This window comes from Lycium ferocissimum, chromosome 9 (genome assembly GCF_029784015.1).
Source record: "Lycium ferocissimum isolate CSIRO_LF1 chromosome 9, AGI_CSIRO_Lferr_CH_V1, whole genome shotgun sequence".
Classification (NCBI taxonomy): domain Eukaryota; kingdom Viridiplantae; phylum Streptophyta; class Magnoliopsida; order Solanales; family Solanaceae; genus Lycium; species Lycium ferocissimum.
This window is the reverse complement of record NC_081350.1, coordinates 35,078,984-35,094,867: the sequence shown is the minus strand read 5'-3', so window position 1 is coordinate 35,094,867 and position 15,884 is coordinate 35,078,984. Positions and strand designations below refer to the sequence as shown.

The window sequence follows — 15,884 nt, the reverse complement described above, 5'->3', positions numbered from 1 at the left end:
CTAATTAATAAACATTCCATTTATATTCAATTCAACCACATATAATCAAGCCAATACCAATGATCTCACATTCAAGTACTAATCCGAAACCATTCAAACAAGATTCAAGAACATTTCAAACAATCCGCAAAATATTCAAAACAACCCAACCAATCATACTACCTCACCCGAAACTTCCCAATTCCAATAGGAACAACAACAACACATTTCTTTCTTTCAAATTCATCAACTACACCAACAATCCACACTTTAACAACATTATCTTCATAAATACAAGAAACTATATTTAATTCACATTAGCTTCCAAAACAGCCCACACACGATTTTATCTTCAACTTAATTCATTAAATCTTCATTTTTCATCATAAAATCCACAACAACATCAACCAAAACACTAAATAAAATTTGTTCATCATGCCTACACCAAAACAACATATACACGGCTACAACTTCCACACCATAATTCCATGAATTTCATTCATTTCCACATACTACAACATGCACAAGCCATTCATAACACATGTAAAAGGATTAAACCTTACCTTTTTCCACTTATCTTCTTACTCGGCTAGGAGTGTGTTTTGCAAGAAAGAGTGTTTTGCTTGCTCCAACAACTACTCCACGTTAACGAGGACCTTCCAATTAGTAGGAAAGCTAGAAGAAAATAATTTTTCTTGATCAATTCCCATGGCATCATTTTCGGCCAAGCTATGGCCGAATGGTCTCTCTCTCTTTCTCCATGCTTCTTGAATTTTCTTAAGGTGAAGATGAAGAATATGACTAATTAGTCACCTAGCATAAACATATATAATGCACCCATGTGGACTAGGGCCCACACCACACACTACACGGCCACATGGCCCTTATTTCATGAAATATTAAGCTTTCCAAAATTTCACTTTTGGCCCCAAATTTTTCCTTAATATTCCATGCCCATAAATCATAAGCAACTTACGCCTTAAATCAAAGTCGGGAAATAGTCTTGTTCTTAGCTTTCCGCAATTGGCTCGGAATATCCCAATGTACAAAACACGGGATATAACAACAACGAAGTGGGTTGAACACCATAAAGTCTCAGATTCAATTTTTTGCGGAGGCAATCGGTGATTTCTTTCAATCTATTGAAATCTTGGTGTACAGAGTTACGTAAAGCTCGTGGAATCGCTCTAAGTGTGCATAAATTGATCCAAACACCACAATTATAAAAAGAGATAATGTAAAATTTTATACACCATCAACAGCATCTAATTAATTATTTAGAGGACCAAAGCTACATGCATTTTCCTTTTTGTCTTTTTTGTTAACCCTCAGGAAGATTCCTCAATTACTCTATTGTTATGCCAACTACAATGGAGCATCAATTTATTCCAATAACTTATCTTACCAAATTTTTAATATTTTTAAATGTCAACAACCAATGATCAATTTGACGAAACGATTGTTTCAACTCAAACTAATGATTCACTCCACGCCAAGGGTCTAATTTACGGCAATTCCTACCGACAAACTTCAATTTTATAATTTAACATGAGATGGAAATAATCAGACTCCACATTCAATCACCCTGAAAATTCAAAGAGAATACATCACTTAACAATAAACATAAGATATATGTCATGATGTGTTTATATGGTGTAACTATTGAGTGCGGATATTTTTTGTATATCATCAGCATTCAGCTCAACTTGATTGCTAGGAAACTCTTGTCTTGATCTCCTGCCTTTGCTTCAATGATATTGTAACTAGGAGTATAAAAGAATAATCATTTTAATATTTCTTTTGTGATAATTAACAAGCTCTTGCTTTTTACAAAGAACAAATACAATTTTTGGTTTTTGTTTGAACAAATACAATTATCGCAGATAATATACTCACTTAAACTCATCATATTAGCTCAAAACAAAGGCATTTACCATTTACCCCAACAATTTAAATATCTTTTTTTTCTTAACTAAATCAGCATACTAAAACAAAACATTTTAAAAAGAGCATTACACCGTTTCGGTATTATTATATGCTCTGTATTTGTTGAACGCCAATAAAATCGTACTTAGATATGTTTCGAGGGAGATAAATCAGTGTGTCGATATTATAGTAAACGAGGGACACAATCATGAAGAATTTTAATAATCTAGAGTAATACATTTAAGATCACGAAGTTTCTTCGTCTGGCAGACATAAGCCGTGTTTTTTCTGAACAATTTTCAGATCTTTATTAAATTTGTTTTTTCACTATATTAAAAAACTATATTATATTCCCACTTTTTGTAATATTTGAATAAAATAATGAACTTATTGTTCATGTCAAGACAAGACGTTGTTTGGTAGGGTTGCCGAGCTAACTAATTTGTTCTTACATTAGTAGTAGTTAGTAAAAGTATTAGAATTAATACTTACGGGTGACAAAATACATAATTTGTCCAATCTATCTAAGCTTTGGGCAAGATAATAAACCACATATTTATTAGTTCAGCTCATTTTGATATGCTCATTTTTTTTGTAGTTAGACTAAATACGTAGCCTAATGAATCAATAAAAAAAATTTGTCAAATTTTTTTAAGAAATTTTTCTGATTCGATAGAAGAAAATAATTAAATAAATTGTAATTAAATAAACAACAAAAAAAAAAATTGACGTATTAAATTCTGATTCATTGTTTAGCCCATATTAACTCAACTCATTACAACTCATGGAGGAGAGCCTTAACGTAACTGGTAAAGTTACTGCACGGCTCACAACCTCTTGCAAAAATACAAGATAAGACCAGAGGCGGATCCAGGATTTGAAGTTTCCGGGTGCCATGCGTCATTCAATCAATTTGGGTTTCGGGTCGGATTATTCGTCTTTTCGGGCTTTGATTCGGGTTATTCGTCTTTTTCGATGAAACATTTATTTATAGCAATATACGTAAGAAAAAACATAAAACTTCCAATAATATTACTAATATCATAAATATCCATCATTCATTTACAATTGTCCTCGACAAGGTTTCATCTTCTGAAAATGATCAATGATGACATCGTTACTTACATTTGTAGATACGTCACGCTCTATGTAACAAACTAAACAATCATTCAAATATTGATCACCAGTGTTATTCCGCACTTCATTTTGGATCCGCTTCATGGATGAGAATGCTCTCTCCACAGTTGCAGTAGCAACAGGTAAGATCAAAGTTAATTTCACAAGTAAATAAACAAGTGAATAAGTATCCACACGATTTGCCTCAACCAATGCTTTTGGCAAATCACGAATTCCTTGCAAGTTGGAGAACTTGGGATTACCACTTCGCATATGAAATATGAAAGTATCAAGTTGGTAACTCAAATCTCTAATTTGTACTTCATGAAGAGGGTTTGTTTATTTGATGAGAATTGAGAAGAGAGGGTTTGTTTCTTTGATGAGAATTGAGAAGAGAGAGAGTTTTTTTTTTTTCTTTTTTGATGAGAAGGAAGAGAGGGAAACTTGTGTTTTCAACTTTAAGAAATAAAAAAGTCAAAGATTAAAAAATTAAATTAAGTCAACAACAATTATAGAAATAAGAAAAGAGAATATAAAGTTAATGGGAAATTGGGAAATTGCAGCCCGCTGGGATTCGATCCTGCGACCAGACAAAAGAAAACAGAGCCCTTCGCCACTGGCACCAGCGGGTCATTTTGTAGTGAGGGTGCCACTTTAAATATTTATATATAGTTTCTGTATATATACATATATATACGTAGGGTTTCGGGCGAAGCTTGCGGGTGGTGTGGCACTCCCACGACCCCTAATGGATCCGCCTGGATAACATCACAGACAATGATAACTTATGCCGTCCGACCCTTATTCGTATCGCGCGCATGTGGAAACTTTGGTGTACGTAATGCTCTTTTTTTTTTTTTAATTCATTACATCCCAAATTACCTTTGGACAAATTAATAATCCACTCATTTATTAACCCAGTCTGACAATTTGACTCAATACATTCATTGAATTGAAGTCCCACTTCCCAATCCTTCTACCAATAGGGCGTATTTAATTTCCTAATTTATGAAAGAACAGAGGTTCCAACATTGCGACATCGTTTACCACGTTGGAGCAAATCACTTTCCTAAATTAGTAAAACCTTAATTTTCCCGCAAAACCCCCTTCCTTAAAGTTAATAATTTTCCCGGGAAATTTTTACTACAAACAGTAACATTAAAAAAAAACAAATAAAACAAAACACAAAATATTATAATTATTATTATTATTTTCCTCGAAATCTCATTAAATTTTCTCAACCTTAGATCTCTTCACTTTCTTCTTCATCTTTCTTTCTTCTTCCTTTCTTTCTTCTTCTTCGATCTACTATGGAAAATTCCACATCATCTTCACTAAACACACAAAATAATCTAACTCCAAAAACACCATCAAGAACTAATCAATTAATTCCAGGTTTTAATTCATATCACCCATCACCATCAAGAACAATATACAGTGATCGTTTTATACCAAGTAGATCTTCATCTAATTTTGCACTATTTGACCTACCATTACCACCACAATCATCATTATCTGAAGATTCAAACAATGCATATACTACACTGCTTCGTTCAGCTTTATTCGGGTCAGATTGCGGGTCGGTTGTTCCACCTGTTACACCTGACAAATCTTCGGGTTTGAATTCAAGAAACTTGCAGATTTGTAGACCCAATTGTAATATTTTTCGGTATAAAACTGAGACCAGGCAATCTTTACAGTCATTATCGCCTTTTGGGTTTGATGATCAACTTCCGGGTTTTAGTCCTAGCCCGGTTAAAGCGACCCGGAAAGTTCCAAGATCGCCTTTTAAGGTACATTTGTTTATGGGTTTTGTGTAAGAATGTCATATGTTTGACCCCTTTTTTGTATAAGAATGTCATATGTTTGACCCCTTTTTTGTAATCTTGATTTTGCTTATGTAACACTCTATTTGGATTTTGCATTACTGTTGAACCACTAGTTTGGGATTGAGGTGTAATTGTTGTTGTAATGCTTTTACTTTGAGTACTCAAATGTGGGATTTTTTTAATTTTTTTTTAGCTCAATTGAGTTTAGGAGAAACAAGTGAATTAGTTGTGTTAGAATGTCATATGTTATATGTTTGACACTCTCTTTTTTTAATCTTGAATTTGCTTAGGTAACACTCTTATTTGGATCTTGATTAGTTTGGAATTGAGGTGTAATTGTTGTTGTAATGCTTTAACTTTGCGTACTCAAACATGGGATTTTTTTAGCTCAATTGAGTTTAGGAGAAACAAGTGAATTAGTTGTGTAAGAATGTCATATGTTGTATGTTTGACCCTCTCTTTTCAATCTTGATTTTTGCTTATGTGACACTCTTATTTGGACTTCGCCTTCCTGCTGATCTGATTAGTTTGGAATTGAGGTGTAATTGTTGTTGTAATGCTGCTTTTTTTTGGGTACTCAAAAGTGGTTTTTTAAGGTTGTTTTAGTGTACTAAATTTCAATCTGAAAGGGCTTATTTTAGCTGCTTGTTTCGTTTTCATTAGGTATTGGATGCACCGGCACTGCAAGACGATTTTTACCTGAACCTTGTGGACTGGTCTTCGCATAATGTGTTAGCTGTAGGGCTAGGGAGCTGTGTGTATCTATGGCATGCATCTAGTAGCAAGGTGAGTTTATTGGTTCTGATAATTTTCTGTATTGAAGTGAATTTAGGCGACTCGTGGTCGATCATAGTGTTCAAATATAGATCATTTAATTTCTACTGGAATGCTTTGTGCAGGTAGTGAAGTTGTGTGACCTTGGAATTGATGATAGTGTTAGTTCAGTTGGTTGGGCACAACGGGGTACGCATCTTGCTGTTGGAACAAGTAATGGCAAAGTCCAGGTGAGATTTATAAATTCCATTACTAAATTCATATACTTATCTTATAGGAAATCATATGCGTGTGTGGAAGACATATGGTCACCCACTTAATCTGGAATTTGTTCTGCTCATTCGGAGGAAAGTGCATATCCTAGCACTAATGTTATTGTCAGATACAGAAAAGATGTCTTCACAAGACTAACCTGAGTTTCTTTTTCTGCATTTGTCTCCATTATTATATGAATAAATTTAGACCACCTAATCTATTCTTAAGTAATGAGGAAGAAGAAGCATGGGGATTGAAGAGTTCTGCGGAGGACTTTTCTCTCTGCAATTTTTGGGAATTCCATATCAATGAGAATCTTTTTAAGGCATTCTCTGTGAAGTCGACATACTGTTGCTTATGATGGTCACAATCAAATTACCAATGAACTTTACAACTCAACATAAATTTCAATTTGAAAAGCTAGTTTCAGTTTATGAGTTCAAAACTTGCCACCGAACCCATAGCCATTTTAGTTACTGGGTTTGCAATTAATACATACTTAATGGATTTCCTAATATAAATACGAGGTCTAAGCAAAAGCTATTGGGTTTGTCGAACTCGTACCCTATATCATAGCTCCGCCCCTCAGTAGCTTCACAATAATCTGAAGTTCGCAATAGTATACCGGCATATAAACTTGTATCAAGAAACATACTTTGGTGGTTTCATTTCCTTGTCTCCTTTGTTTTTCAAATTGGGCTTCCTAAATTTGGAAAAAAAAAAAAAGTGGATCTCTACAACTAGAACTACTATCTCTCAATCCTTAACTAGTTAAAGTTGGTTACATTAGTTCTACAGTTCATTGGATGGGACTCTAATTCTCTAAACTGCATGCACAAGAATTTGAATTAAAAATCAATTTGAGTTACCATATCTTAGTTGAAGATGATATTGACATTTAAGTAATAGTGTTTAACTGGTCTGAACATTCCTCCGCATAGTTATGGGATGCCTCGCGTTGTAAGAGGGTAAGAACCATGGAGGGACATCGATTACGAGTTGGCGCACTGGCATGGAGCTCGTCTATGCTATCTTCAGGAAGCCGAGACAAGAGTATTCTTCAGCGTGATATACGTGCTCAAGAAGATCATGTCAGTAAGCTGACTGGTCATAAATCAGAGGTGAGAATTCCTTCTTTCCTCTGCTTGGTTAACATCTTCTTTTCATCAGACTTCCTTTCCTCCCTTTTCTGTTTCTTAATAGCAACTACCTATCTGCAGGTTTGTGGGCTCAAATGGTCTTATGATAACCGTGAATTAGCTTCAGGTGGAAATGATAATAGGGTGTGTGGTTACTTTCTTCAACTAAAGTTTCTCATGATGCTTTGTGGTTGATTTTCTGCATTTTAGTTGACTTAAAATAAATCTTGATGTCCCAGCTTTTTGTATGGAACAACCATTCAACACAACCTGTGCTGAAATACTGTGAGCATACTGCTGCTGTAAAGGCCATTGCATGGTCTCCCCATCTCCATGGGCTTCTAGCTTCTGGTGGTGGCACAGCTGATCGATGCATTAGGTTCTGGAACACCACGACTAATACACATCTCAGTTGCATGGACACTGGCAGTCAGGTATTCCCCCGCTATAGCATCCAATAACGCTTTTATTTTTCTGCCTTTCTGTTCATGCTTTCTCATTCGATAACATCTTACCGTATAGTAGTCCTGATAGTTTTCCCAACAGCCACCACTTTGCTACCTAATTACATTATCAGAAGAACAATTTTGCTTGTAGTCCTCCTGCCCTATTCTTCATTCTACTTGGTAATAGCTGGAGAGTTGTTTGCCTCATTTGGAGAGCAGAACCAATGCAAAGGAACCACTAGGTGAATGAGCCATATTATATACTTTCTTGTTATTGGAGCTGCCACCTACACTTAACAAGAAGTAAACTGCGGAATGTAAAAAACAAGGAATTTTACAGTGGAAAACTCCTTGCTCAAGGGAGTGAAAGAGTACGACCTACTGCAGTAGGATTTGCCCAAAAACTTCACTAACTCAAGCAGTTTTAGGTTACAAACCAATAACCAAAGGGACTATGAACTTAGTACATTTCGCCTCTACAATTCACCTAATTGTAGCTACCCCTTTAACTTTTGAAGGTCTTCCCTGTTTTTTCTGTTGTTAAATTTACCAGAGTAAGTACTTCACATCTTAAAGAGAAGAATTAAACTTATTAAAAGAAGATGTAATTGTCAAGCACAGAGAAACAGAGGGGAAAAAAGGAGAGACTGCTAGAGGCATGCAAGCACCTCCTTTCCAACCAGAACTTGAGAATTTAATACTCAATCAAGTTTACCACAATTACTTGGAGACGGAAAAGTGCGCCAAAATTTAAGCATCATAAAAGGTGGATTCAGTGAGTAAAGACGCATCATAGGCACCAGGGGTGTTGAAACTCCAGATTTCTGCTCTCTTGTTACCCTTGGAAAAGTGGCTTTAAGAGGAGGAAAACTCTAATTTCATTGAATATGTATGTGTCTGTGAGTTAGGGAAGGGGGGAGGGGAAGAGACTGTACACTAGAAAAATTTACTTGGTTGTGCAAAAATAGTTGTATTCCAAACAAGGAGCTAGAATAAAAGGTTCTCCCAACTGTCCTTCCTCCCTTTGTTGTCTCTCTAGACAGTTTTGAGTGTTCATATTCGCAACTGCAAATCTTTCTAATATCCAAACTATGTTGATCCCCTGGCAGGTCTGCAATCTTGTGTGGTCTAAGAATGTCAATGAATTAGTCAGCACACATGGTTACTCTCAAAACCAGATAATAGTTTGGAGATATCCGACAATGTCTAAGGTACATCAATCATTCAGCTGGCTTAGCTGTAAAATTACAGGGATAGACATTCATTTGTTTGATATATTGTTCTTTTACTAGTTTGTTCACAAATTCTGTTGCTGTTAATGCAGATAGCAGCTCTGACAGGCCATACATATAGAGTCTTATATCTTGCTATCTCTCCAGATGGACAGGTATATGAGCAAAAAATGTTCATTGTCTGTTCTTTTTTCCTTTTTCTTTTTTTAACTTTTTTCAGTGCAGCCGCAGCTTCATCTTTGTTGTACGTATAATTCTCTAACTGATGTTATCCTCTCTGCAGACAATTGTAACAGGAGCAGGAGATGAAACACTTAGATTCTGGAATGTTTTCCCTTCTCCCAAATCTAAGGTAAGTCTTATGCTAAAAGACGATAAATGTCAGTTTGCTTCTTGGTTACATTCATCTTACATGTGAATACTGTTATCCGTGCAGAACACCGAGTCTGAAATTGGTGCAACTTCGCTTGGTAGAACTCAGATCAGGTGATAAATTGTAATTATTTTCCACTACTAGAAATTGTTCCCTCAAGAAATACAATCAGCACAGCGACCGCACCACATTTTTCTGCTCGATGGAGCGGCAATAAGTTGCAGGAAGCTGGAAGGCTAAACATGCAACTGATCGGATGATCTCTGTCATCTAGCAATTTATTTTGAATCAATTATTCTTTTATTATGTCATGAGTGTACAGTTGGAGATGTTATTTTATTCTCATTAACATCTCTTATTCATCCTGTAATATATGGGGAGAGTGAAAGAGGTTCTTTTGTTAGGGAAATCTAATGTAAGGAAAACCTCAGATTCTTCTTGTAAATAAAAGTTAAGTATACCTTTTTTCCTCGGATTCATGAATACATACTGAGCAAGCTGTGTTTTATTTACAGATATCCTGTGTTATTTGACTAAATCTCGTTCGAAAAGAGTCAAATAACTAAAATAACAGTTGTAATGGACTATAAAACCAAATTTCCTTGTACTCTGGTAATATCTGCTGTAAACAAATTGGATCTATTTTTTTTACTCATCTCCTCTAGGTTTTTGCCTGATTAGTTATGCATAAAAATGGCTCATCCCAAAGAGCTGGATTAATTTACGGAGTCGAGTAAAGATAGAAAAGAAGTCAAAAGAAAATAAAAGAGAGGAAAGCATATGAGCAATGACAATGGAAGATAAGTGGAGCCACCCTGCCTTCTATAAAGTGAAAGAAAAGGAGCTATGGAAATATTGGAGCTATGGAAATATTCTTGGTGTAATATAGAGGAAAAGCACAATTTATTATCCAAGACAGTGAAGGAGGCAGGAGTTTCACTAAGAGAGTTCATCATCCACTATACATTAAAAAAGGTTAACCTTTTAGATTGTCTCGGATGGACCTCCTCTTGCCCCTCTAGCTTTGTCTCCGCTTGTTTATGCTAAATCTCAGCTGTAACAATATCTCTTTCATGTGTGTTTAGTTATATTTTTTATTTTGATTTCAAAACATGACGGTTAGTAATTGATCAATAGTAAAGCTCAAACAAAAGTAGGACATTTCATACAAATCTTTCTGATACGATCAAACATCTCATGTTATAGTTTGGATTGACCAAGTATCTAAGACATAGTTCATCCAAGAATCATTCTTAAATTTGCCGGGCTTTCTCTGTGCCTCAGTTAGATGCATGTTTCCATCAAGTGCAACTGTTAAATTAGGCAGACATCAAGCCAAGATCATGAAAAAGAAACTTAACAATGCTTTAGGCACAACCAAACTTACAATAATTGTCTAGTACAGACCTAGAGTAATATGTATCACCATACTAAATGCATGTTCTGTCTTTACTTTAATCATGACTTCTGAATTATTATTTACATTTCAAATAAACAAATACTTCTACTTCCATAAAACCCTGTAATGATAATTAATTAATTAATTACATCAAATCACATAATGAACCAACAGAATCATCTCTTTCTTTTTTTAACTTTGCTGCTCTTGCAAGCCTTGTTGGATGGTCCCATTTTCCTCACTGACCCCACCAACATTAGTAGAAGAAGGCCAAGGGATTACACTAATTGGAGGAAAACAACATGTACAAGTCTCTTCACAAGGCTTTGGTAAATCCCACTTCTTGTTGCTATTGCTTGTAAAACTTGTATTCTTCCCACCTACCCCTACCCCACCAGAAGAAAATGAGGGGGAGGTTGCTTCTTTGAGTGGACCCCAGCACTCTACTTTGTTGAATTCTTGAATGTTTGAGTGAAAATATACCCAAACTAAAGCTTCTTGTAACTCTGGATAATTCTTTAGTAAATCCTCATCTCCATGAACAAAAGCCTTCAGAACCTAATGCACAAAAAATAAAATAAAATAATAAAAAAAATTATCCATCTTGGGAAAGAGTTTAAGTTGTATGTCAATGTAAAACTTTCAAGTTAAGTCTCTTTAGAATGTGAAATTTGTAATCTTGAAAATAAGACAGATTACTTATTGTAACAGGCAGAGGTGACCTGATAGTGTAAAAAATTTCTTACAGTAACGATGCATATAACTTAAAACTCTTTGTGATAGTAAAGTATTTAACAATTATTGAACTTACCACAGGGAGTTCTTTGCAGAAGATATAGTATCTGAGTCTAGCAAACAAGTCTAACAAGAAATGGCCTCCGCTAATGTGACAATGGACATGGAGTGACATCTTCCCTTTAACTTTCTTCCACTCTGCAACCACTTCATCCCTTTGAAGTCTATTATACCAACCTTGCAACTGCAAATCAAACACCCAATTTCCACATCTCTTAATTTTCTCAATAAAATTACGATAAAAAATATATACCAAAAGAAGAAAGGATTAGTCTAGCGGTGGATTCAAGATTTCAAGGCACCACTTAATATATTTTACATATTTCCAAACTTTTCTTCAATTTTCTATATAAATATACTGCTAAGAGTTCTAGTGGTAACAGCATAGTGCATGATATGTAGGCTATCGGCACGGGTCACAGGTTTAAATATTGCTATACACACAAGCCTAGTATTTAAGCGTAAAATAGCAGGTACCTATTTAAGTGGAGAACAATAGAGGAGTGGACCGATTATCACATGCAACTGCTTCTTACATTCTAGATCCACATCTAGGCTTTAAGATATGGGGTCAGTATTTTGGCTCCAAAAGTATACAAAAATTAAATTCTCAACCAAGTTACTAGCATTTGAAGTTGCTATTCTAGAATTCAGAACTCATAAAGATTAACTTCTAGATCCGCCTTTACTTAGGATCAACAATGGATGATGATTAGTGATTAATGATAATTAACCCAAGCAATTAATTAATCAACGACCTCCATATTCTTATGCCACCAAATTTACACTACTATTCCCCTGTTCTATTCTTGTTTCCTCAGCAGCAAAAAACACAAAGAATAGTATGTCATCAAGTTAATGAAGAGAAGTAATTACCTGAGAATTATTGATGGTTTGAGAGATAGCCAAAGTAAGTTTAGAGGTAATATCACTATGAGTCAGTGTATATGTTCTTGGCAGCTTTCCTGGATGCTTTTTCTCATCAACTCCCAAGAAAAGTACCTTCAGCTTTGAAGCTTCAAATATAGCTGGTCCAAATAACCTGGCCACCTATTCATTAAAGAATACAAATAAACTAATAAGATTGGACTAAACAATACTATCTGAATATTAAATTCTAAAAAGGGAGTGAAAATTAATTACAGGGACTATGGATTGATTCTTGTTGGACTTTCTTCTAGTTTTGCATATAAAAATAGAGCTCTGCTTTTCAGGGTTGAGTTTAGATGGAACCACTAGAGAAGCAGTCAAAGTTCCCATCTCATATAAACCCTGAAAAAATTGGAGCTTTTTGAGAATCAAGAAATTGGGTACCCAAAACTCCTTGAATCTTAGACCTCCAATATTTCAGGAAAATTCCCTAAAGACAATCTTGATTTATCTAGAATATTTAAAAGTAGTGCAGGTTAGGTGTTTTAAAAGTTGGCAAAGAGTGAGGAGGAAATTAGGGGGTGATTTACTTTGTTGCTTTTGCTTTACTTTGATGCCTTAGGCTTTGGTGACTTTGAAGATTAGCATTCATACGTGGAGAGAAATGACAAAAATGGTCCCTTATATTTGGTAGTAAGTTTAAAATAGTTCTATGAGTATTAAATGAGCAATTTTGGTTCTTTGAGTTTGTCAAAAGTAAACACTTTTTATATCCATAAAATGTTTACTCCCTCCGTTCAAATTTATGTGCCACTGTTAGACTTGACACAAAGTTTAAGAAAGAAAAGAGCATTTTTGAATTTTGTGGTCGATATTTGTGTGGCTATAGTTAAATTGTTTCTAATTATAAAAAAGTGACATGGACAATAAATAGCAAAAATTGCACCTCAAAAAGTTGCACCAGACCGCAAATAACATAAACTATAAAATTGTCCTTCCAAATATGAATTCCCATTAAATTATTTTTCTTTTCACAGTTCAAATTAAATTTAATAACCAGAGTTTGGCAGATATCTGATCGAGATCAAATATGCTCGTTTGACAAACTTAAAAATTAAAATTGTTCATGTGATACTCAAGGGCTATTTCAAACATACTAAAAGATAAGGACCATTTTTTATCATTTTCTCACCATACGTGTACTGTATTAGAGAGGTAGGAAGAAAAAGCCACCAAAGAGTTGTGGAAAAGGCTAGAAAGAGACAAAAATGGACAGTGAGGATTGCGTATTGGGTGTCGAAATTAGAAGAAAATGGCGTGAGGTGTTAATGAGGCTTCCTTATACCAGCTTCCAATCTAAGTTGTGATGTATACTTTTCTTAGTGAGGGGGTAATAACATTAATTAGAGGGTTTTAATGCATGATTTAGGTATAAACACGTAGGTAGGTGTTTTCACGAACATAACTAGTGACTAGTCGCATTCTTGTTAGTTTTGGTTCTTATTCTAGAGTAGATAGTAGTGGTACAATATTTTGGGAGGAGAGATTAGGCAAGTTTGGTAGAAGAAAAAATATTCTAACAGTAATCCAAGAATCAAAATGAATTCATTTTCCACCTTGCAATAATTAACAATCTCGATTTATATCTATCAACTCTTGCCATAACAAATATAATTCTACAATACTTATTTCCGTATATTATAGAATTTATATTCTTTCCTTAATTGGTCCAACCTTCTCTATGAACTTGGTTTGATTAAAAATCATGCTATGTGGTCACAGTGTCACACATCGCAGTTTCTGCATTTGACTCATATATATTTGCCTTATGTACAGTTCTTTTCAAAATTAGCAGGTTTAAAACGTTATTGACCTGGCTACGTGGTTTCTATTTAGCCTGGACTTGTTGCGTGGTCCGCAAATCATTCTACTGCTTCATTTGTCTCTTTGCTATTAGTAAACCTTTTTTTTTTTTTTTAGAAGCTTATTAATGCTTAAATTGTAGAAGCTTATTATACAACATGTTTCCCTTGTCTTTGAAAACAAATAAAGGACTTTTCTGAAAGAGGGTAAAAGGATGATCAATTCCAACAAGAAGCAGACCTGAAATTTTATCAAATAATTACGAAGTGTTCCTACTTTATCTTACTCCTTCCGTCTTAATTAATATGACTTTTTTTTTTAAAAATTTTCTCAAAAAGTATATCATATTTTTTAATTTAAAAATAATTTAATTTAAACTTCGCATTTTACCTAATTATATAATTTAGCCACACAAATGTCTATAACTTATATTAGACCACAAAAATGTTGAATATCTTTCTTTCTTTCTTAAATTATGTCCCTAGTTAAATATTGCCACATAAATTGAGACGAACGCAGTATGTAATAAGCTTGAAGTCAATAGTTTTGGATGCATCTGTTGCCCACACTTCATCTATTGCTTCCCTACAATATTTTTTTTGTCCTAACTTTGATTAAAACAAAATGGCCTACTGCATATATACTTGAAGAAATTGCACGGTTCGTCCTTCAAATGGGTTGGTCTTTAATTTTTTCCCTTCAAATGAGCTGGTCTTAATTTTTGCCATTAGCAATCATACTTATGTTGAGCAGGACATAAGTTCTTTAAGGGCATATGATACGAAAATATAAACTTATGCCCCGCGAAAAATTTATATGTCTTGAGGGCCAAAAATTAAAGACCAGCACAAAATAGGAACAAAAGTGCAGCCCATTGCAAGTCTTGGTGATTGGGCCCATTGCTCTTATTGGGCCAACCATCAGGCCCAGATGGATCAGATGATGAAGTAGGCCCACAGATCAAGCTCCTTGTGGGAAAGGGATCATTTGCACGATTGGCCTTCAAAGGCACTGGTCTTTAATTTTTGACCCTCAAATTGTTGGTCTTTAATTTTTGGCCTTCATCTTACAGTCAAAAAAAAAAAAAAATCATAAGGCAAAAGTTTGGAGCAAAATTAGGCGTATTCAGGCAGAGGTTTGCCTTAAAGGCCTAACTTTGCCCGAATAGACCTAACTTTTACTACAAACTTTTGCCTTACGATTTTTATTTTTTTTTAATATTTGACTGAGTAGGAGTTTGAACCCGGAACCCATGAATTTTAGGCAAAGACCAAAAAATAATGATTTTAAACTTGAGAGGCAAAAATTAAAGACCAGTGGCTTTGAGGGACATTCCGCACGAAAAAAATGGTGGGGAAGCAACATGTGCAGGACTCTTTAAAGGGCTGTGGTAAAGGCTTTTCGACAAGGGTCCCATGAACCTCACTGGACCAAGAAGAAGAAGATGAGGAAGAAATTGCAGAAGTAATCAAATGGAATGGTCTTTAACTTTTGCCCTTCAAATGGGCTGGTCTTTAATTTTTTCCTTCAAAATTAAATTTATACCTAGCGGGACATAAGTTCTTTAATGAGTCATTTGGTAGGAGTGTTCGAAAAATAATACATGCATTAGCTTTGTGTATTACTAATACCTTGTTTAGTACACTTTTTCAACCTATGCATTATCCACCCAATTTAGTATTATCTTATGTATAACTAATAAATAGCAAACCATGATATTAGCAATGTAAGGGTTCTTAATACATGCATAAGCATGGCTTAAGACACAATTGCCCCTAAACTCTCAAAACCTTTTTCCAATTATTAAGTTGGAGAGTATTTTTGTAAACAACCAATTTCTTAAAAAAAAATTATGCAATGCATGTTATTTTTAACATACCAAATCAAA

The 15,884-nt window shown here is 34.7% G+C and overlaps 2 protein-coding genes across 2 annotated transcripts; one reads left to right on the top strand and one right to left on the bottom strand.

The window, feature by feature from the left end:
- The first annotated feature begins 4,244 nt into the window (after positions 1-4,244).
- Positions 4,245-9,554, top strand: LOC132030437 (B-type cell cycle switch protein ccs52A-like). Its single transcript, XM_059420071.1, has 10 exons — positions 4,245-4,814; positions 5,514-5,636; positions 5,750-5,854; positions 6,821-7,000; positions 7,100-7,162; positions 7,258-7,452; positions 8,574-8,675; positions 8,789-8,851; positions 8,980-9,048; positions 9,133-9,554. The coding sequence occupies exons 1-10, from the start codon at positions 4,332-4,334 to the stop codon at positions 9,184-9,186; spliced, it is 1,437 nt and encodes a 478-aa protein (XP_059276054.1). The 5' UTR covers positions 4,245-4,331; the 3' UTR covers positions 9,187-9,554.
- Positions 9,555-10,413: 859 nt separating this feature from the next.
- On the bottom strand, positions 10,414-12,768 carry LOC132030436 (protein STAY-GREEN homolog, chloroplastic). Its single transcript, XM_059420070.1, has 4 exons — positions 12,407-12,768; positions 12,140-12,313; positions 11,280-11,447; positions 10,414-11,026 (listed from the first exon to the last, which is right to left on the bottom strand). The coding sequence occupies exons 1-4, from the start codon at positions 12,521-12,523 to the stop codon at positions 10,661-10,663; spliced, it is 825 nt and encodes a 274-aa protein (XP_059276053.1). The 5' UTR covers positions 12,524-12,768; the 3' UTR covers positions 10,414-10,660.
- Between the last annotated feature and the right edge of the window lie 3,116 nt (positions 12,769-15,884).